Source organism: Xenopus tropicalis, chromosome 6, assembly GCF_000004195.4.
Source record: "Xenopus tropicalis strain Nigerian chromosome 6, UCB_Xtro_10.0, whole genome shotgun sequence".
Lineage (NCBI taxonomy): Eukaryota > Metazoa > Chordata > Amphibia > Anura > Pipidae > Xenopus > Xenopus tropicalis.
Window position 1 is genome coordinate 152,311,072 of NC_030682.2, and position 21,130 is coordinate 152,332,201.

General features: G+C 53.3%; 2 protein-coding genes across 8 annotated transcripts in view; one reads left to right on the top strand and one right to left on the bottom strand.

The window, feature by feature from the left end:
* The window catches only part of hsf1 (heat shock transcription factor 1), a 28,550-nt gene extending 15,161 nt beyond the window's left edge, over positions 1–13,389 (bottom strand). For 2 of the 7 annotated variants that reach the window (XM_031903722.1, XM_031903720.1), the window contains exons 1-6: positions 13,154–13,356; positions 9,420–9,570; positions 3,031–3,139; positions 1,593–1,729; positions 1,011–1,135; positions 718–793 (exon numbers count right to left, since the gene is read on the bottom strand). In XM_031903722.1, the coding sequence (XP_031759582.1) occupies positions 718–793; positions 1,011–1,135; positions 1,593–1,729; positions 3,031–3,139; positions 9,420–9,527 (555 nt within the window). In that variant the 5' untranslated portion in view covers positions 9,528–9,570; positions 13,154–13,356. Of the gene's footprint in view, positions 1–717; positions 794–1,010; positions 1,136–1,580; positions 1,730–3,030; positions 3,140–9,419; positions 9,571–13,149 lie in introns of all 7 variants that reach the window. The other 5 variants (XM_031903724.1, XM_031903721.1, XM_031903719.1 and 2 more) reach the window with 5 other exon arrangements.
* Positions 13,390–13,647: 258 nt separating this feature from the next.
* bop1 (BOP1 ribosomal biogenesis factor) overlaps positions 13,648–21,130 on the top strand; it is a 42,177-nt gene continuing 34,694 nt past the window's right edge. The window contains 3 exon segments of the mRNA NM_001102839.1: positions 13,648–13,786; positions 15,871–16,056; positions 20,261–20,362. Of these exon segments, the coding sequence (NP_001096309.1) occupies positions 13,736–13,786; positions 15,871–16,056; positions 20,261–20,362 (339 nt within the window). The 5' untranslated portion in view covers positions 13,648–13,735.

The following is a 21,130-nucleotide window of genomic DNA, read 5'->3' on the forward strand; positions in this document are numbered from 1 at the left end:
TTTGTCCCACAATAGTCTCCTCCCACCTCCCTGCAGCACCAGTCTGTCCCACAATAGTCTCCTCCCACCTCCCTGCAGCGCCAGTTTGTCCCACAATAGTCTCCTCCCACCTCCCTGCAGCACCAGTTTGTCCCACAATAGTCTCCTCCCATCTCCCTGCAGCACCAGTTTGTCCCACAATAGTCTCCTCCCACCTCCCTGCAGCACCAGTTTGTCCCACAATAGTCTCCTCCCATCTCCCTGCAGCACCAGTCTGTCTCACAATAGTCTCCTCCCACCTCCCTGCAGCACCAGTTTGTCCCACAATAGTCTCCTCCCATCTCCCTGCAGCGCCAGTCTGTCCCACAATAGTCTCCTCCCACCTCCCTGCAGCGCCAGTTTGTCCCACAATAGTCTCCTCCCACCTCCCTGCTGCACCAGTTTGTCCCACAATAGTCTCCTCCCACCTCCCTGCAGCACCAGTTTGTCCCACAATAGTCTCCTCCCATCTCCCTGTTTTGCCATGTACTAAGTCTTTTAATTTTCTAAATAAAAGTCGATATTTAAAGGATTCCCAGTGTGCATCGGTACATCTATGGACTCTGTTGAAATTGCTTAAATCGGTAGCACCTGGGTTAGCTGGATTTGCTAAGGAGTGCTGAACCATCGTGGTCTGTATATATATATATATAATTTATTATGGTTACTGTGACACCATAGGCTCCGGTGCTGACTTACCTTATTGACAACTTTCTGCTGCTGATTGTGCTTCTGCCGCAGGCTCGCTACCTCCCTCCACAGGGCCTCATTCTCACTGCAGGGCAGGCACAGTGTTAAAAAGCATGATGATTAGCCCGCCCTCACTCCCAGGCCACACCCTCACCCCCAGGCCCCTCCCTCAGATAGATGTACACCCACACTCCCTCAGAGACAGCAGCCCTGAGTGACAGTTGATTACTAAAGGAAGGAATCCACGGTACCTGCCCCTGGGTGGCCCGTTAGTGCCCCATTTGCCCCCCGGGCAAACTCACTGTTTCATGGAGAGGAGGCGGCAGTCGATGGTCTCCTGTTTGCCTTTCATGCTCTGTACGTCCGTTAGCAATTTGCTGACACTGTCCTGACGCCCCTTCACCTCCTCGCTCTTGGTGGCAGACAGCTGCTTAGGGAGAGAGAGAGAGGTCTCGGGGGTCACAGCCGGGCACTCTCACACCTTCCTTACCCCCCACTCCCAACATTACCCCCCCCGTGCCTCTCCTCTTACCTTACTCCCAGTAGTAACAGCACCGGCAGTTGCACTAACTCTTTGATTTCTGAAGGAAACACCGTTACTCCCCAATTCTACTGAGTATCGATACTTCCAGCAGCACTGAAACTATTACTCTGCACCCAAAGTTACCCATATACCCACGGGTATTACTGTACCCTCAAAAGTACCAACACAGCTGCCTGTTACTCTGCTGCTGAGAGCATTACTATTTCTAGTACTCTGAGTATTTCCTAGTAACCCGATTACTCCACTGCCCCATGAGTACTGTATTACTGAACTGTACCCAGGGGGGCAGGGGTAGGGGGGTAGGGGTATTCGCCCCTCACTCACTTGCCTTGGTACTCACGGTGTTGACTTTGCGCTTGATGTTCTCCAGAAGTTGCTCCTGACCCCGGATGAAATAGGGGTGCTGGAACTCTGTGTCATCTCTTTCAGGTTTGACCAAGCCCCCCTGTTCAATATGGACGACCTTCCGAAACCCATCTGAGAGAGAGCAGAACATCCTATGGGTAACAACTACTACTCAGAGAGAGCAGAACATCCTATGGGTAACAACTACTACTCAGAGAGAGAGCAGAACATCCTATGGGTAACAACTACTACTCAGAGAGAGAGCAGAACATCCTATGGGTAACTACTACTACTCAGAGAGAGCAGAACATCCTATGGGTAACTACTACTACTCAGAGAGAGAGCAGAACATCCTATGGGTAACTACTACTACTCAGAGAGAGCAGAACATCCTACGGGTAACTACTACTACTCAGAGAGAGCAGAACATCCTACGGGTAACTACTACTACTCAGAGAGAGAGCAGAACATCCTATGGGTAACTACTACTACTCAGAGAGAGAGCAGAACATCCTATGGGTAACTACTACTACTCAGAGAGAGCAGAACATCCTACGGATAACAACTACTTCTCTGTGAGAGAGCAGAATATCCTATGGGTAACTACTACTACTCTGAGAGAGCAGAATATCCTATGGGTAACTACTACTACTCTGAGAGAGAGCAGAACATCCTATGGGTATCAGAATCCAGCTCGTACATAGATAAATAACAAATACATAGTGGGAGGAATATCCTGGGCCCAAGAGCTTCAGCACCAGCTACCAATCAGTGCAGAGGGAATCCAGACAGCCCCATACCTGGAAAGGCCACAGAGACAGCCCCCATCACATCCCAGACTTCACTCCCATAGAAAAAGAGAGGAAAATCCTCATCCTACTGGGGGAAGAGACAGTAACAATGGCTGCTCAATATGTAACAGAGCGATGGGGCGGGGAGGGGAGAGAGACTTACACATCCTGATGTAAGAGAGACTTACACATGTTGATGTGAGAGACAGAGAGACATGCTGATGTGAGATGGAGAGACATGCTGATGTGAGAGAGACTTACACATGTTGATGTGAGACAGAGAGACATGCTGATGTGAGAGAGACTTACACATGTTGATGTGAGTCGGAGAGACATGCTGATGTGAGAGAGACTTACACATGTTGATGTGAGAGACAGAGAGACATGCTGATGTGAGAGAGACTTACACATGTTGATGTGAGAGACAGAGAGACATGCTGATGTGAGAGAGACTAACACATGTTGATGTGAGAGACAAAGACATGCTGATGTGAGAGACATGCTGATGCGAGAGAGACTTACACATGTTGATGTGAGAGACAGAGAGACATGATGTGAGAGAGACTTACACATGCTGATGTGAGAGGGACTTACACATGCTGATGTGAGAGACAGAGAGACATGCTGATGTGAGAGACTTACACATGTTGAGCTGTCGGACAAAGCTGGCCATGTTGTTGTGCTTGAAATACTTTGGGAGAACCTCTTTGGCAAACTGCCCCTGGTCAAACACATGGAAACTGTTCCCTTCCTGGGGGAGAGAGGAGAGGAATGGTTAGAGAGTCAATACCAAGGCAGGTTAGAGAGTCAATACCAAGGCAGGTTAGAGAGTCAGTAACAAGGCCGGTAAGCGAGTCAGTAACAAGGCCGGTAAGAGAGTCAGTAACAAGGCCGGTAAGAGAGTCAGTAACAAGGCCGGTAAGAGAGTCAGTAACAAGGCCGGTAAGAGAGTCAGTAACAAGGCCGGTAAGAGAGTCAGTAACAAGGCCGGTAAGAGAGTCAGTAACAAGGCCGGTAAGAGAGTCAGTAACAAGGCCGGTAAGAGAGTCAGTAACAAGGCCGGTAAGAGAGTCAGTAACAAGGCCGGTAAGAGAGTCCAGTAACAAGGCCGGTAAGAGAGTCAGTAACAAGGCCGGTAAGAGAGTCAGTAACAAGGCCGGTAAGAGAGTCAGTAACAAGGCCGGTAAGAGAGTCAGTAACAAGGTAGGTTAGAGAGTCAGTAACAAGGCCGGTAAGAGAGTCAGTAACAAGGTAGGTTAGAGAGTCAGTAACAAGGCCGGTAAGCGAGTCAGTAACAAGGCCGGTAAGAGAGTCAGTAACAAGGCAGGTTAGAGAGTCAGTAACAAGGCCGGTAAGAGAGTCAGTAACAAAAGGGCAATAGCTGGTGCCATTATGGGGGGAGCCGGGCACTAAGAATGAAAATGCAGGTTCTACTAATGTTACACACTGACCCCCCCATACAGTAGATGAGCCTGATCAACAAAATGTGCCTTGGGCCCGCCCCTGCGGAACCGACACGGATACAGAAGGTCAGGGTTGGGAGGAAGCAGTGCTGGATAGGAGGGACCTCCTAGTGGAGTAAATCCAATTCCTATTGGGAGTACTGCTTCTGTACTGGTTCTGTACTGGTTCTGTACTGGTTCTGTACTGGTTCTGTACTGGTTCTGTACTGGTTCTGTACTGGTTCTGTACCAGAGGTCGGGGTTGGGAGGAAGCAGTGCTGGATAGGAGGGACCTCCTAGGGGAGTAAATCCCATTCCTATTGGGAGTACTGGTTCTGTACTGGTTCTGTACCAGAGGTCGGGGTTGGGAGGAAGCAGTGCTGGATAGGAGGGACCTCCTAGGGGAGTAAATCCCATTCCTATTGGGAGTACTGGTTCTGTACTGGTTCTGTACCAGAGGTCGGGGTTGGGAGGAAGCAGTGCTGGATAGGAGGGACCTCCTAGGGGAGTAAATCCCATTCCTATTGGGAGTACTGGTTCTGTACTGGTTCTGTACCAGAGGTCAGGGTTGGGAGGAAGCAGTGCTGGATAGGAGGGACCTCCTAGGGGAGTAAATCCCATTCCTATTGGGAGTACTGGTTCTGTACTGGTTCTGTACCAGAGGTCAGGGTTGGGAGGAAGCAGCCAATCAGGGGCCACACTTAGGGCACGTGCGCCTTTAATTTGCCTCCCTTCTGGGTGAGTAATTAGTGATGATAATCCCGCAGAGAGGGAAATACAAATATCAGCACCGTGGGCCAGAACCGGCGCCAAGCAGCAGAGCTTTTCCTATTGCTGGCGGGCCCCCCCCCCTGGCCCAGGGCCCGGCTCTCTCACAGCTACCAGTGGCCCCGCAGCCTCTTCCTCCAGCTGATCCCTCGGCAAATGGGATTCATGTGTGAGCGGCTCGGGTTTCGGGGCTGCACTTGGCCAGCGACACAGGAAATATCCAGTCAGGGATGAGAGAATGGAGAGCCGAGAGCAGCAACTGAATCCAGACTGGGGGGGGGGGGGGGGGGGGGCAGACACAGCTACTGCTCCCTCATCAGGGCAAACTGCCGGCCTGAACCGCCCTCTTAACTCCTTCCCCAAATCTCTATTGTTCTATGGGGTCCCCCCATACTGTACTGTCTAAGGGAAACACTATGGCACCCCCTACCCATATGTATAAATACAAATATACAGAGAAGGAATGTTCTGGGCACACAATAAGCTGTACCCCCATACTGTACTGTCTAAGGGAAACACTATGGCACCCCCTACCCATATGTATAAATACAAATATACAGAGAAGGAATGTTCTGGGCACACAATAAGCTGTACCCCCATACTGTACTGTCTAAGGGAAACACTATGGCACCTCCTACCCATATGTATAAATACAAATATACAGAGAAGGAATGTTCTGGGCACACAATAAGCTGTACCCCCATACTGTACTGTCTAAGGGAAACACTATGGCACCCCCTACCCATATGTATAAATACAAATATACAGAGAGGGAATGTTCTGGGCACACAATAAGCTGTACCCCCATACTGTACTGTCTAAGGGAAACACTATGGCACCCCCTACCCATATGTATAAATACAAATATACAGAGAAGGAATGTTCTGGGCACACAATAAGCTGTACCCCCATACTGTACTGTCTAAGGGAAACACTATGGCACCTCCTACCCATATGTATAAATACAAATATACAGAGAGGGAATGTTCTGGGCACACAATAAGCTGTACCCCCATACTGTACTGTCTAAGGCAAACACTATGGCAGCTCCCAGTTGAGTTGGGGGGTAATGGGGGGGGGGGGGAGACAAAGCACCGCAGGCTGAATCTTACAAACAGAAGCAGATGTGGCCCTGTCCCAGCTGGGGGGCAGAAAGGGAAAGGCCGCAGGAATAACAGGATGTGGCGATTGTTATTTTGTGGTTGGATAATACACGGCAGCTTCTCTGGCAGGTTGAGGGGCAATAAAAATGGGAAGAGGCAAACAGCCAAGAGCAACAAATGGCCCCTCCCCAGGCTCACACTGACAGGAGTAGTACATGGCTGAGGCTCTGGGGGGCAGTGGTAGTTAAAGGGACATGACACTATGAGGTCTTTGTGTAGCTGCTAAAGCCCCTTACAGAGTAAATTGCCCCAGGCCAGGAGGGGACACCCCTAGTGTGGCCAATGTGAACAGACTGACCCATAAACACGTCGGTACCATTAGTACAGTTTGGGCCTAGGGGGGACTGACCCATAAACACGTCGGTGCCATTAGTACAGTTTGGGCCTAGGGGGGGACTGACCCATAAACACGTCGGTACCATTAGTACAGTTTGGGCCTAGGGGGGACTGACCCATAAACACGTCGGTGCCATTAGTACAGTTTGGGCCTAGGGGGGACTGACCCATAAACACGTCGGTACCATTAGTACAGTTTGGGCCTAGGGGGGACTGACCCATAAACACGTCGGTGCCATTAGTACAGTTTGGGCCTAGGGGGGACTGACCCATAAACACGTCGGTGCCATTAGTACAGTTTGGGCCTAGGGGGGACCGACCCATAAACACGTCGGTGCCATTAGTACAGTTTGGGCCTAGGGGGGACTGACCCATAAACACATCGGTGCCATTAGTACAGTTTGGGCCTAGGGGGGACTGACCCATAAACACGTCGGTGCCATTAGTACAGTTTGGGCCTAGGGGGGACTGACCCATAAACACGTCGGTACCATTAGTACAGTTTGGGCCTAGGGGGGACTGACCCATAAACACGTCGGTGCCATTAGTACAGTTTGGGCCTAGGGGGGACTGACCCATAAACACGTCGGTGCCATTAGTACAGTTTGGGCCTAGGGGGGACTGACCCATAAACACGTTGGTGCCATTAGTACAGTTTGGGCCTAGGGGGGACCGACCCCATAAACACGTCGGTGCCATTAGTACAGTTTGGGCCTAGGGGGGACCGACCCATAAACACGTTGGTGCCATTAGTACAGTTTGGGCCTAGGGGGGACTGACCCATAAATACGTCAGTGCCATTAGTACAGTTTGGGGCCTAGGGGGGACTGACCCATAAACATGTCACTGCCATTAGTACAGTTTGGGCCTAGGGGGGACTGACCCATAAACACGTCGGTACCATTAGTACAGTTTGGGCCTAGGGGGGACTGACCCATAAACACGTCGGTGCCATTAGTACAGTTTGGGCCTAGGGGGGACTGACCCATAAACACGTCGGTGCCATTAGTACAGTTTGGGCCTAGGGGGGACTGACCCATAAACACGTTGGTGCCATTAGTACAGTTTGGGCCTAGGGGGGACCGACCCATAAACACGTTGGTGCCATTAGTACAGTTTGGGCCTAGGGGGGACTGACCCATAAACACGTCGGTGCCATTAGTACAGTTTGGGCCTAGGGGGGACTGACCCATAAACACGTCGGTGCCATTAGTACAGTTTGGGCCTAGGGGGGACTGACCCATAAACACGTTGGTGCCATTAGTACAGTTTGGGCCTAGGGGGGACTGACCCATAAACACGTTGGTGCCATTAGTACAGTTTGGGCCTAGGGGGGACCGACCCATAAACACGTTGGTGCCATTAGTACAGTTTGGGCCTAGGGGTGGACCAACAGGGGCGATTCAGGACATATCGCCGGCTCCTGGATGCCGCCCCCCCACTCCCCAGCGCTTACCTTCTGAGCGCAGGAGCGGGTCCGGGGGCGGTGAGATCGCTAGTGCAGAGAGTGCAATTGCGCCCCTTTTTGCCGCCCCTGGTAACTGGGGCGCTTCTGCCGCCTGAGGCGAGTTTCTCAACTCCCCTAATGGCAGAAGCGCCCCTGGGGACCAATAAAGCGTTGAGTGAGTAAAACATATGCTAAGGGATTTAACTTCCCCTTTAATGAGTGTGGGGGGGGCAGTGAGGAGGAGGACACGGGCCGTTTATACACAGGATACAAATAGTAAGTAGTTCCGGCCCATACAGCACACGGAGCGGGTCCGTACGGCACACACACAGGGCGCTATTGATACCAATCTCCTCCCCAAATCATGAGCTCACTGTCTGCTCATTCGGACTCGGTGCTGCTAACGACCCTGTTATCGTAAGGATGGAAATCTGTATCCAACATGGCAAAGTGGATCCATTACAGGCAATGGGCCCCCTGGGATCCACTCCATTACACGGGGTCAGAGAGAAGCCCAAGCCACCTGATCTATAACATTCCCATCAGCCCCTGCCCCAGTGAGCTTACAGTCTAAGGGCCCTATCCCATTCCCATCAGCCCCTGCCCCAGTGAGCTTACAATCTAAGGTCCCTATCACATTCCCATCAGCCCCTGCCCCAGTGAGCTTACAGTCTAAGGTCCCTATCCCATTCCCATCAGCCCCTGCCCCAGTGAGCTTACAATCTAAGGTCCCTATCCCATTCCCATCAGCCCCTGCCCCAGTGAGCTTACAGTCTAAGGTCCCTATCACATTCCCATCAGCCCCTGCCCCAGTGAGCTTACAATCTAAGGTCCCTATCACATTCCCATCAGTCCCTGCCCCAGTGAGCTTACAATCTAAGGTCCCTATCCCATTCCCATCAGTCCCTGCCCCAGTGAGCTTACAATCTAAGGTCCCTATCCCATTCCCATCAGCCCCTGCCCCAGTGAGCTTACAATCTTGGGTCTCATTGTGGCTCTAAGAGTGCAGGCACTAATAAGAGGGGGGTACAGGAGCGCCCACAGCCTCCCCAGCTCCTTGTACTCCAAGCAGGTTCTACTGTGAGGGATTATGGGTGAGTGGATTAACTGTCCCGCTCCTCTCCCCCTGGGACCCTGCCAGATTACTGGCCTGTGAGTAGGCAGCTAATTATAGCGAGTAACAATGAACATGGGGTTGGGAGTAGGGAGAGCGGATAGGGGGGGGACACACAGAACATAAACCAATTAAATGAGCACATGTCAAAAAGGGGGGAAGTTTCCCTTTAACTGAGCTGAAGATCTCATGAATTATGAGTTATATATGTCCCTCCCACAGCATCTGCATTTCCTGCATTTTACTTGCCCTTTAATAGAACAAAAGCTGCACATAGAGAATTATATTTTCAGGATATTTATATTAATTCACACAAAGGTCGCATGGTGTAGGTACAGGGCTGGTTAACCCTTCGCTCACACGCTGTGCAGGGTGGGGGGCCCATAATAAAAGGGAATGTCCCCCAAGAGACAGACAAGAGTATCAGTAATGGGGGGGGGTAAGTAAGTCACACTTGGGCCCCAGCTGCGTGTGTAGTGGCCACGAGATACAGCTGCAACACTAGTGACTCCAGGACATATTGGCGCCTATGCGGCTGCTCACACTGTTGCACCAAGGCTGCCGAGAAAGCAATAGGCTCGGGTTTAGCAGTGGGGTTATGCCTTTTACTTGTTATAGTTAAACATCCAACCAAGCGGAAAAGGAATTTGCCCCTCATACTGCCCATACTGCCCTACAAAGCTGCGGTGAAACCCAGAGACAAACGGAGACAGGTCATATGATAAGGATAAAAATGGTGGATAAAGGGGAAGTATTCTTACCGGGCTCCAGCAGATTAAAGGGTCCGTCTCCGGGTCTTCCACCAAAGTCCACAGCTTGGCCAGGAACGCCGGCACATTACTGCCCCCACAGGTCCCGTGTGGATCCATAGATATAGCAGGGCACAAGCTGAGCTGGGTGCAGGGGGTAACACTGGGGCAGGAGGGAATACAGACGGTCAGTGGTACCTGGGTGGGAATGGGCAGGGGCTGAGCTGGGTGCAGGGGGTAATACTGGGGCAGGAGGGAATACAGACGGTCAGTGGTACCTGGGTGGGAATGGGCAGGGGCTGAGCTGGGTACAGGGGGTAACACTGGGGCAGGAGGGAATACAGACGGTCAGGGGTACCTGGGTGGGAATGGGCAGGGGCTGAGCTGGGTGCAGGGGGTAATACTGGGGCAGGAGGGAATACAGACGGTCAGTGGTACCTGGGTGGGAATGGGCAGGGGCTGAGCTGGGTACAGGGGGTAACACTGGGGCAGGAGGGAATACAGACGGTCAGGGGCACCTGGGTGGGAATGGGCAGGGGCTGAGCTGGGTGCAGGGGGTAACACTGGGGCAGGAGGGAATACAGACGGTCAGGGGTACCTGGGTGGGAATGGGCAGGGGCTGAGCTGGGTGCAGGGGGTAACACTGGGGCAGGAGGGAATACAGACGGTCAGTGGCACCTGGGTGGGAATGGGCAGGGGCTGAGCTGGGTGCTGGGGGTAACACTGGGGCAGGAGGGAATACAGACGGTCAGTGGCACCTGGGTGGGAATGGGCAGGGGCTGAGCTGGGTGCAGGGGGTAACACTGGGGCAGGAGGGAATACAGACGGTCAGTGGCACCTGGGTGGGAATGGGCAGGGGCTGAGCTGGGCGCTGGGGGTAACACTGGGGCAGGAGGGAATACAGACGGTCAGGGGCACCTGGGTGAGATGGTGGGTGGGAATGGGAGACACAGGGGGTCTCTCTGTGGGCAATTGCTGGGGCAGGAGGGAATACAGACACCTGGGTGAGATGGTGGGTGGGAATGGGAGACACAGGGGAGCTCTCTGTGGGCAATTGCTGGGGCAGGAGGGAATACAGACACCTGGGTGAGATGATGGGTGGGAATGGGAGACACAGGGGAGCTCTCTGTGGGCAATTGCTGGGGCAGGAGGGAATACAGACACCTGGGTGAGATGATGGGTGGGAATGGGAGACACAGGGGAGCTCTCTGTGGGCAATTGCTGGGGCAGGAAAGGATGCCAGGGAAATGCCTGGGGTATCAGGGCTTCTCTCAGGCCATAACTGGGGCATTAGGTTGTTACTGGGCTAAACACAAGCAGAGAGGGAGGAGCCTGGGGTACTATTTTCCCCACAGGAGGGGGAAGAGGGCAGCAAGGGGTGGCAGCTTACAGGAGACGGGGTAAATAGGCAGAACAGATGGGGCACTATCATACAAGCCAAGCGGGAAACTCACACACAGGGGGCAGTACTTGGGGGTAAGGGCTATTGGCAGAAAGGAGGGGGTAGTTAGGCTGCTCACACACAGGGGGCAGTACTTGGGGGTAAGGGCTATTGGCAGAAAGGAGGGGGTAGTTAGGCTGCTCACACACAGGGGGGCAGTACTTGGGGGTAAAGGGCTATTGGCAGAAAGGAGGGGGTAGTGAGGCTGCTCACACACAGGGGGCAGTACTTGGGGTTTAGGGCTATTGGCATAAAGGAAGGGGTAGTTAGGCTGCTCACACACAGGGGGCAGTACTTGGGGTTTAGGGCTATTGGCAGAAAGGAGGGGGTAGTTAGGCTGCTCACACACAGGGGGCAGTACTTGGGGTTTAGGGCTATTGGCAGAAAGGAGGGGGTAGTTAGGCTGCTCACACACAGAGGGCAGTACTTGGGGTTTATGGCTATTGGCAGAAAGGAGGGGTAGTTAGGCTGCTCACAAACAGGGGGCAGTACTTGGGGGTAAGGGCTATTGGCAGAAAGGAAGGGGTAGTTAGGCTGCTCACACACAGGGGGCAGTACTTGGGGTTTATGGCTATTGGCAGAAAGGAGGGGTAGTTAGGCTGCTCACAAACAGGGGGCAGTACTTGGGGGTAAGGGCTATTGGCAGAAAGGAAGGGGTAGTTAGGCTGCTCACACACAGGGGGCAGTACTTGGGGGTAAGGGCTATTGGCAGAAAGGAGGGGTAGTTAGGCTGCTCACACACAGAGGGGCAGTATTTGGGGGTAAGGGCTATTGGCAGAAAGGAAGGGGTAGTTAGGCTGCTCACACACAGGGGGGCAGTACTTGGGGGTAAGGGCTATTGGCAGAAAGGAGGGGGTAGTTAGGCTGCTCACACACAGAGGGCAGTACTTGGGGTTTATGGCTATTGGCAGAAAGGAGGGGGTAGTTAGGCTGCTCACACACAGAGGGGCAGTATTTGGGGGTAAGGGCTATTGGCAGAAAGGAAGGGGTAGTTAGGCTGCTCACACACAGGGGGCAGTACTTGGGGGTAAGGGCTATTGGCAGAAAGGAGGGTAGTTAGGCTGCTCACACACAGGGGGGCAGTACTTGGGGTTTATGGCTATTGGCATAAAGGAGGGGTAGTTAGGCTGCTCACAAACAGGGGGCAGTACTTGGGGGTAAGGGCTATTGGCAGAAAGGAGGGGTAGTTAGGCTGCTCACACACAGGGGGGCAGTATTTGGGGGTAAGGGCTATTGGCAGAAAGGAGGGGTAGTTAGGCTGCTCACACACAGAGGGGCAGTATTTGGGGGTAAGGGCTATTGGCAGAAAGGAAGGGGTAGTTAGGCTGCTCACACACAGGGGGCAGTACTTGGGGGTAAGGGCTATTGGCAGAAAGGAGGGGTAGTTAGGCTGCTCACACACAGGGGGCAGTACTTGGGGGTAAGGGCTATTGGCAGAAAGGAAGGGGTAGTTAGGCTGCTCACACACAGGGGGGCAGTACTTGGGGGTAAGGGCTATTGGCAGAAAGGAAGGGGTAGTTAGGCTGCTCACACACAGGGGGGCAGTACTTGGGGGTAAGGGCTATTGGCAGAAAGGAGGGGGTAGTTAGGCTGCTCACACACAGGGGGGCAGTACTTGGGGGTAAGGGCTATTGGCAGAAAGGAGGGGTAGTTAGGCTGCTCACACACAGGGGGCAGTACTTGGGGGTAAGGGCTATTGGCATAAAGGAAGGGGTAGTTAGGCTGCTCACACACAGGGGGGCAGTATTTGGGGGTAAGGGCTATTGGCAGAAAGGAGGGGTAGTTAGGCTGCTCACACACAGGGGGGCAGTACTTGGGGGTAAGGGCTATTGGCAGAAAGGAAGGGGTAGTTAGGCTGCTCACACACAGGGGGGCAGTACTTGGGGGTAAGGGCTATTGGCAGAAAGGAGGGGTAGTTAGGCTGCTCACACACAGAGGGGCAGTATTTGGGGGTAAGGGCTATTGGCAGAAAGGAGGGGTAGTTAGGCTGCTCACACACAGGGGGGCAGTATTTGGGGGTTTAGGGCTATTGGCAGAAAGGAGGGGGTAGTTAGGCTGCTCACACACAGGGGGCAGTACTTGGGGGTAAGGGCTATTGGCAGAAAGGAGGGGTAGTTAGGCTGCTCACACACAGGGGGCAGTACTTGGGGGTAAGGGCTATTGGCAGAAAGGAGGGGTAGTTAGGCTGCTCACACACAGGGGGGCAGTATTTGGGGGTAAGGGCTATTGGCAGAAAGGAGGGGTAGTTAGGCTGCTCACACACAGGGGGGCAGTAGCTATTGGGGTAAGTAGGCAACTCACGTACAGTGTAGGGGTCGGTGACTCTGAGGGGTACGTTAGCAACGCTATCCCCCCAGCCGGTAGCGCCCCGGACTCTCCTGACGGGATGTTTAGTTCAGGCTCCCGGGCCCTTCTGCGCACAGTCACAGGCCGAGGGAGCCATGGTGAGCGCCATCTTGTGACGTACAATCCCGGGAGCAGGACGCATGCGCAGTACGAGCGGTGAGACGCGCATTTGCGTGTCCGCCATCTTACTACACCCAAGCCTTACTACACCCAAGGTAGTGTTAACGTAAATAGTTGTTTTCTATGTAGTGCACTGACTTCAAATACCGGTAAAGGATTACACGCGTTATATTACATTGTGCCTGAGAACAAACAGTAATAATCTATTCAGGTATAAAGATTCAAATGCCACAGGTAAGATGGTATTGAACTGTTTCCGGCGGGTTAGTGGGCGGGGCAAAGTCAACTTCCGGTGTGAGGAGACAGGGAGAAACGTGTTTCTGGACAGCGCGACTGGTATTTTGGTCTCTAAGTGATTGACACTGTCGAACCGAAACAGAACCAATAGGGAATCGTATCCTCCCCGGGCCCTGAGTGAAATATGAAGAAGGGGAGCAAGCGGGAGGCCGGGGGCCCTCAGGCCGAGCAGCCGGTAATAACACGTGACTGCGATGCATGTGGAGCCCGACACCGGGGCCCGGGGTTACACACTGACTGGGAAGTGTATTGGGTATAGGGGGGGCACTGGGCTGGGGCTGTGGGGGGGAGACACTGGGCTGGGGCTGTGGGGGGGAGACACTGGGCTGGGGCTGTGGGGGAGACACTGGGCTGGGGCTGTGGGGGGGAGACACTGGGCTGGGGCTGTGGGGGGGAGACTCTGGGCTGGGGCTGTGGGGGGGAGACACTGGGCTGGGGCTGTGGGGGAGACACTGGGCTGGGGCTGTGGGGGGGAGACACTGGGCTGGGGCTGTGGGGGGGAGACACTGGGCTGGGGCTGTGGGGGGGAGACACTGGGCTGGGGCTGTGGGGGGGAGACACTGGGCTGGGGCTGTGGGGGGGAGACACTGGGCTGGGGCTGTGGGGGGGAGACACTGGGCTGGGGCTGTGGGGGAGACACTGGGCTGGGGCTGTGGGGGAGACACTGGGCTGGGGCTGTGGGGGAGACACTGGGCTGGGGCTGTGGGGGGAGACACTGGGCTTTGGATAAGGTGGGGGGGGGGACATGGGACACTGGGCTTTGGCTAAGGTGGGGGGGACATGGGACACTGGGCTTTGGCTATGGTCGGGGGGGACATGGGACACTGGGCTTTGGCTAAGGTGGGGGGGGGGGACACTGGGCTGGGGCTGTGGGGGGGGAGACACTGGGCTTTGGATAAGGTGGGGGGGGGGGACATGGGACACTGGGCTTTGGCTAAGGTGGGGGGGACATGGGACACTGGGCTTTGGCTATGGTCGGGGGGGGGACATGGGACACTGGGCTTTGGCTATGGTCGGGGGGGACATGGGACACTGGGCTTTGGCTATGGTCGGGGGGGACATGGGACACTGGGCTTTGGCTATGGTGGGGGGGACATGGGACACTGGACTTTGGCTATGGTCGGGGGGGACATGGGACACTGGGCTTTGGCTATGGTCGGGGGGGACATGGGACACTGGACTTTGGCTATGGTCGGGGGGGGGGACATGGGACACTGGGCTTTGGCTATGGTCGGGGGGGGGGACATGGGACACTGGGCTTTGGCTATGGTCGGGGGGGGGGGATATGGGACACTGGGCTTTGGCTATGGTCCGGGGGGGGGGGCATGGGACACTGGGCTTTGGCTATGGTCGGGGGGGGAAAATAGGACACTGGGCTTTGGCTATGGTCGGGGGGACACTGGGCTTTGGCTATGGTCGGGGGGACATGGGACACTGGGCTTTGCCTAAGGTGGGGGGGGCATGGGACACTGGGCTTTGCATAAGGTGGGGGGGGGGCATGGGGCACTGGGCTTTGCATAAGGTGGGGGGGACATGGGACACTGGGCTTTGCCTAAGGTGTTGGGGGGGGGGGGGCATGGGACAGTGGGCTTTGGCTAAGGTGGAGGGACATGGGATACTGGGCCTTGGCTAAGGTGGAGGGACATGGGATACTGGGCCTTGGCTAAGGTGGAGGGACATGGGATACTGGGCTTTGCCTAAGGTGTTGGGGGGGGGGGGGGGGGGGCATGGGACACTGGGCTTTGGCTAAGGTGGAGGGACATGGGATACTGGGCTTTGCCTAAGGTGTTGGGGGGGGGGGGGGCATGGGACACTGGGCTTTGGCTAAGGTGGAGGGACATGGGAAACTGGGCCTTGGCTAAGGTGGAGGGACATGGGATACTGGGCTTTGCCTAAGGTGTTGGGGGGGGGGGGGGGGGCATGGGACACTGGGCTTTGGCTAAGGTGGAGGGACATGGGATACTGGGCCTTGGCTAAGGTGGAGGGACATGGGATACTGGGCTTGGGCTGATGGGGGAAGATGGGACACTGGGCCTTGGCTGGGGGGAATAAGTGAGACACTGGGCTTGGCTGAAGAAGTGGGGAGATACGAAGTACTGGTTCCCCCTACAAGGTATGGTGGCTATGGAAACCAGAAACAAAATGCCTTTCCGTAGTATTCGGGATATTGTACTGTATTTTATATTGGGTACAGTCAGACTGTGGGCCCCAGTGGCAGGAGTTATTCTTCTTACACTTTATTTCATGTTTCTGCCCTAGGAGCTTCTCTTCTCTGGGGAAGACAGGAGTTTGAGCGATGGAAACATTGTGGATGAGAGTGACAGTGAGGAGAGCCAATACTCTGGCCTTGAGGATTCTGGAAGTGACAGCACTGAGGATGAAGAGGAGCACAGCTCTGAGGAAATACAACAAAATCCAGGGAAGTCCCCAAAAGAGATCAGAAAGGTAATAATAGTAACAATGGCACCTCCTGTCTGTATAGTTTCGAGTTGGGTGGACAATGTGCCATGAACCTATTCCCCTTCTGTCTGTGTCTCTCAAGTGCCGGCAAAAGTCCCAAACGTCCCCCATTCTCTGTTTCGCCCTGCAGTGGGAGGGACAGACTCCATGTCCCATAGTTCCCTTCTATGTCACACAGCAGTGGGAGGGACAGACTCCATGTCCCATAGTTCCCTTTGATTTGACACAGAAGTGGCAGGGACAGACTCTATGTCCCATAGTTCCCTTTGATTTGACACAGCAGTGGGAGGGACAGACTCTATGTCCCATAGTTCCCTTTGATTTGACACAGCAGTGGGAGGGACAGACTCCATGTCCCATAGTTCCCTTTGATTTGCCACAGCAGTGGGAGGGACAGACTCCATGTCCCATAGTTCCCTTTGATTTGCCACAGCAGTGGGAGGGACAGACTCCATGTCCCATAGTTCCCTTTGATTTGCCACAGCAGTGGGAGGGACAGACTCCATGTCCCATAGTTCCCTTTGATTTGACACAGAAGTGGCAGGGACAGACTCCATGTCCCATAGTTCCCTTTGATTTGACACAGAAGTGGCAGGGACAGACTCTATGTCCCATAGTTCCCTTTGATTTGACACAGCAGTGGGAGGGACAGACTCCATGTCCCATAGTTCCCTTTGATTTGACACAGCAGTGGGAGGGACAGACTCCATGTCCCATAGTTCCCTTCTATGTCACACAGCAGTGGGAGGGACAGACTCCATGTCCCATAGTTCCCTTTGATTTGACACAGCAGTGGGAGGGACAGACTCCATGTCCCATAGTTCCCTTTGATTTGACACAGCAGTGGGAGGGACAGACTCCATGTCCCATAGTTCCCTTCTATGTCACACAGCAGTGGGAGGGACAGACTCCATGTCCCATAGTTCCCTTTGATTTGACACAGCAGTGGGAGGGACAGACTCCATGTCCCATAGTTCCCTTTGATTTGACACAGAAGTGGCAGGGACAGACTCTATGTCCCATAGTTCCCTTTGATTTGACACAGCAGTGGGAGGGACAGACTCCATGTCCCATAGTTCCCTTCTATGTCACACAGCAGTGGGAGGGACAGACTCCATGTCCCATAGTTCCCTTTGATTTGACACAGCAGTGGGAGGGACAGACTCCATGTCCCATAGTTCCCTTCTATGTCACACAGCAGTGGGAGGGACAGACTCCATGTCCCATAGTTCCCTTTGATTTGACACAGCAGTGGGAGGGACAGACTCCATGTCCCATAGTTCCCTTTGATTTGACACAGCAGTGGGAGGGACAGACTCCATGTCCCATAGTTCCCTTTGATTTGACACAGCAGTGGGAGGGACAGACTCCATGTCCCATAGTTCCCTTTGATTTGACACAGCAGTGGGAGGGACAGACTCTATGTCCCATAGTTCCCTTTGATTTGACACAGAAGTGGTAGCAGAAGACACCATGTCCCATAGTTCCCTCTGACTTGACACAGCAGTGGGAGGGACAGACACCATGTCCCATAGTTCCCTCTGACTTGACACAGCAGTGGGAGGGACAGACACCATGTCCCATAGTTCCCTTCTATTTGACACAGCAGTGGTAGCAGAAGACACCATGTCCCATAGTTCCCTCTGACTTGACACAGCAGTGGGAGGGACAGACTCCATGTCCCATAGTTCCCTTCTATTTGACACAGCAGTGGGAGGGACAGACACCATGTCCCATAGTTCCCTCTGACTTGACACAGCAGTGGGAGGGACAGACACCATGTCCCATAGTTCCCTTCTATTTGACACAGCAGTGGTAGCAGAAGACACCATGTCCCATAGTTCCCTCTGACTTGACACAGCAGTGGGAGGGACAGACTCCATGTCCCATAGTTCCCTTCTATTTGACACAGCAGTGGTAGCAGAAGACACCATGTCCCATAGTTCCCTCTGACTTGACACAGCAGTGGGAGGGACAGACTCCATGTCCCATAGTTCCCTTCTATTTGACACAGCAGTGGTAGCAGAAGACACCATGTCCCATAGTTCCCTCTGACTTGACACAGCAGTGGGAGGGACAGACTCCATGTCCCATAGTTCCCTTCTATTTGACACAGCAGTGGTAGCAGAAGACACCATGTCCCATAGTTCCCTTCTGTTTTACTCTTTAGTAAGAGTCACTTGCACAGGTTCCATGCCCTGCTTTGCCTGTTAGTGCGCCTCCCGGTGGAGGCCGCAGTCTGCACCATCTCTGTGGTTCTACTCTAGTGGAGTTGGCAAATAAGAAGTCTTCTCTGGCTTTGCAATCACGCGGAGCTTCCTGCTCTGGAATTCGCATTAGATGCTTTCCTTTCGCCCACAGCCTGAGTGCAGCGCAGTCTCTGGGTTGAGCATCTGGTGCCTGTTTTATTTTTCGGCCCTGATGTTCCCTAATGTTTGTGGAACCGCTTTATTCTCAAAATATCTGGGCCACATGGACACAAAAATAGGCTGCAGAACCAACAGGCAGCCAGTGTCCCCGTTACTTGTGTGAAAGGGCGGCTTATGTGCTCTGCATCTGATTATGCTCCTCTGCTCAACTGAGCGGCATGTTGTGCCATACAGCAGATTCATCCACCAACTCTCCCACCTTCCAGCTCATCCAAACAGGCATTTCTATTGCCCAGTTATATCACTCACCTATGAGTACATCTCAGTACCCTGCTGGTGTATCCTACTTAGGGCTGGGCGGTATACCGCCATATACTGAATACCATTTTTTTTTTAAAAAGCTGATATTAGTTTTTCAAATACCCCCATACCGGTGTAGATCGGGGTTGCGGTTGAGGCAGGCCCTTTTATAAAGTTGCACCCGTGCCTACTGACGTCACGTACGCACGGGCGCAACTTTATAAAAGGCCCTATCGCCGCTTGTCTTTGGGCAGAAGGGGAAGAAATGAGCGCACGGGTGACACGTCAGCAGTGAGTGGGAGAGAGCGGCTGCGACTGCTGCTAGACTAATGTAGAAGCACACTCCTAGGAAAGTAGAGAAATCCATTTACCAAACCATGACATTTAAGAAAAGAACACAAATAGTGCCCATCCCTCACTCCCATTTGTCTCCCTATACAGCCCAGTACCCTGCTGATGTATCCTACTGCCCATCCCTCACTCCCATTTGTCTCCCTATACAGCCCAGTACCCTGCTGATGTATCCTACTGCCCATCCCTCACTCCCATTTCACTCTCCCTATACAGCCCAGTACCCTGCTGGTGTATCCTACTGCCCATCCCTCACTCCCATTTCACTCTCCCTATACAGCCCAGTACCCTGCTGGTGTATCCTACTGCCCATACCTCACTCCCATTTCTCTCCCTATACAGCCCAGTACCCTGCTGGTGTATCCTACTGCCCATCCCTCACTCCCATTTCTCTCCCTATACAGCCCAGTACCCTGCTGGTGTATCCTACTGCCCATCCCTCACTCCCATTTCTCTCCTTATACAGCCCAGTACCCTGCTGGTGTATCCTACTGCCCATCCCTCACTCTCATTTCTCTCCCTATACAGCCCAGTACCCTGCTGGTGTATCCTACTGCCCATCCCTCACTCTCATTTCTCTCCCTATACAGCCCAGTACCCTGCTGGTGTATCCTACTGCCCATCCCTCACTCTCATTTCTCTCCCTATACAGCCCAGTACCCTGCTGGTGTATCCTACTGCCCATCCCTCACTCTCATTTCTCTCCCTATACAGCCCAGTACCCTGCTGGTGTATCCTACTGCCCATCCCTCACTCTCATTTCTCTCCCTATACAGCCCAGTACCCTGCTGGTGTATCCTACTGCCCATCCCTCACTCCCATTTCTCTCCCTATACAGCCCAGTACCCTGCTGGTATATCCCACTGCCCATCCATCACTCCCATTTCTCTCCCTATACAGCCCAGTACCCTGCTGGTATTCACTGCTGTGAGTAAATGTTACTTTCGCACCTCTCGCTGTTATTGCTGCCGGGTGTGAGTGGGACTTGTATTGATCCTGTCAGTGTAATAGTTGTTAGAGTGCAGCTGGATATTTATTACAAATTGAGTCTGTGTCTCCTCTTCTTATCACTGTCTCTGGTAGATCAGCTCTGGCCTCTGACATATAAAACAAAGTGCCAGGGGGCAGTAGTGCAGGTAACTTACTTACCAGGTACTGTTCTGTTGTAGGTTCCGCACAGGCCCAGTAAATCTGAAGCTAATTCTGCGGCAGCTGAGGAGGACAAGCCCAGTGCAGCCAAGGAGTATGAGAATGATTCTTCTGATGAGGAGGTGAGTCCTAATGTGTGTTAAATATTTGCAGGTTGCCCTTCTATGTTCCACCTGTAGGATGTTTGTGCCCCATATCTCCACTGCTCTCAGTTATAGATAGGGAAAATCCATAATCATTATTTGTCTTACTTGTCAAAGGGCTACTAAATCCTAATCTTTCTAACTTCTGCATAGTTTTATGGTATCTCTATGTACAGGCTATGAGCAAACTTAGGGAGCTGTTCCTGCTGAATTGTGCTTAGTACAGGGGAATCCCTATGTGCCATAGTTTTATGGTATCTCTCTGTACAGGCTATGAGCAAACTTAGGGGGCTGTTCCTGCTGAATTGTGCTTAGTACAGGGGAATCCCTATGTGCCATAGTTTTATGGTATCTCTCTGTACAGGCTATGGGCAAACTTAGGGGGCTGTTCCTGCTGAATTGTGCTTAGTACAGGGGAATCCCTATGTGCCATAGTTTTATGGTATCTCTCTGTACAGGCTATGGGCAAACTTAGGGGACTGTTCCTGCTGAATTGTGCTTAGTACAGGGGAATCCCTATGTGCCATAGTTTTATGGTATCTCTCTGTACAGGCTATGAGCAAACTTAGGGGGCTGTTCCTGCTGAATTGTGCTTGGTACAGGGGAATCCCTATGTGCCATAGTTTTATGGTAGCTCTCTGTACAGGCTATGAGCAAACTTAGGGGGCTGTTCCTGCTGAATTGTGCTTAGTACAGGGGAATCCCTATGTGCCATAGTTTTATGGTATCTCTCTGTACAGGCTATGA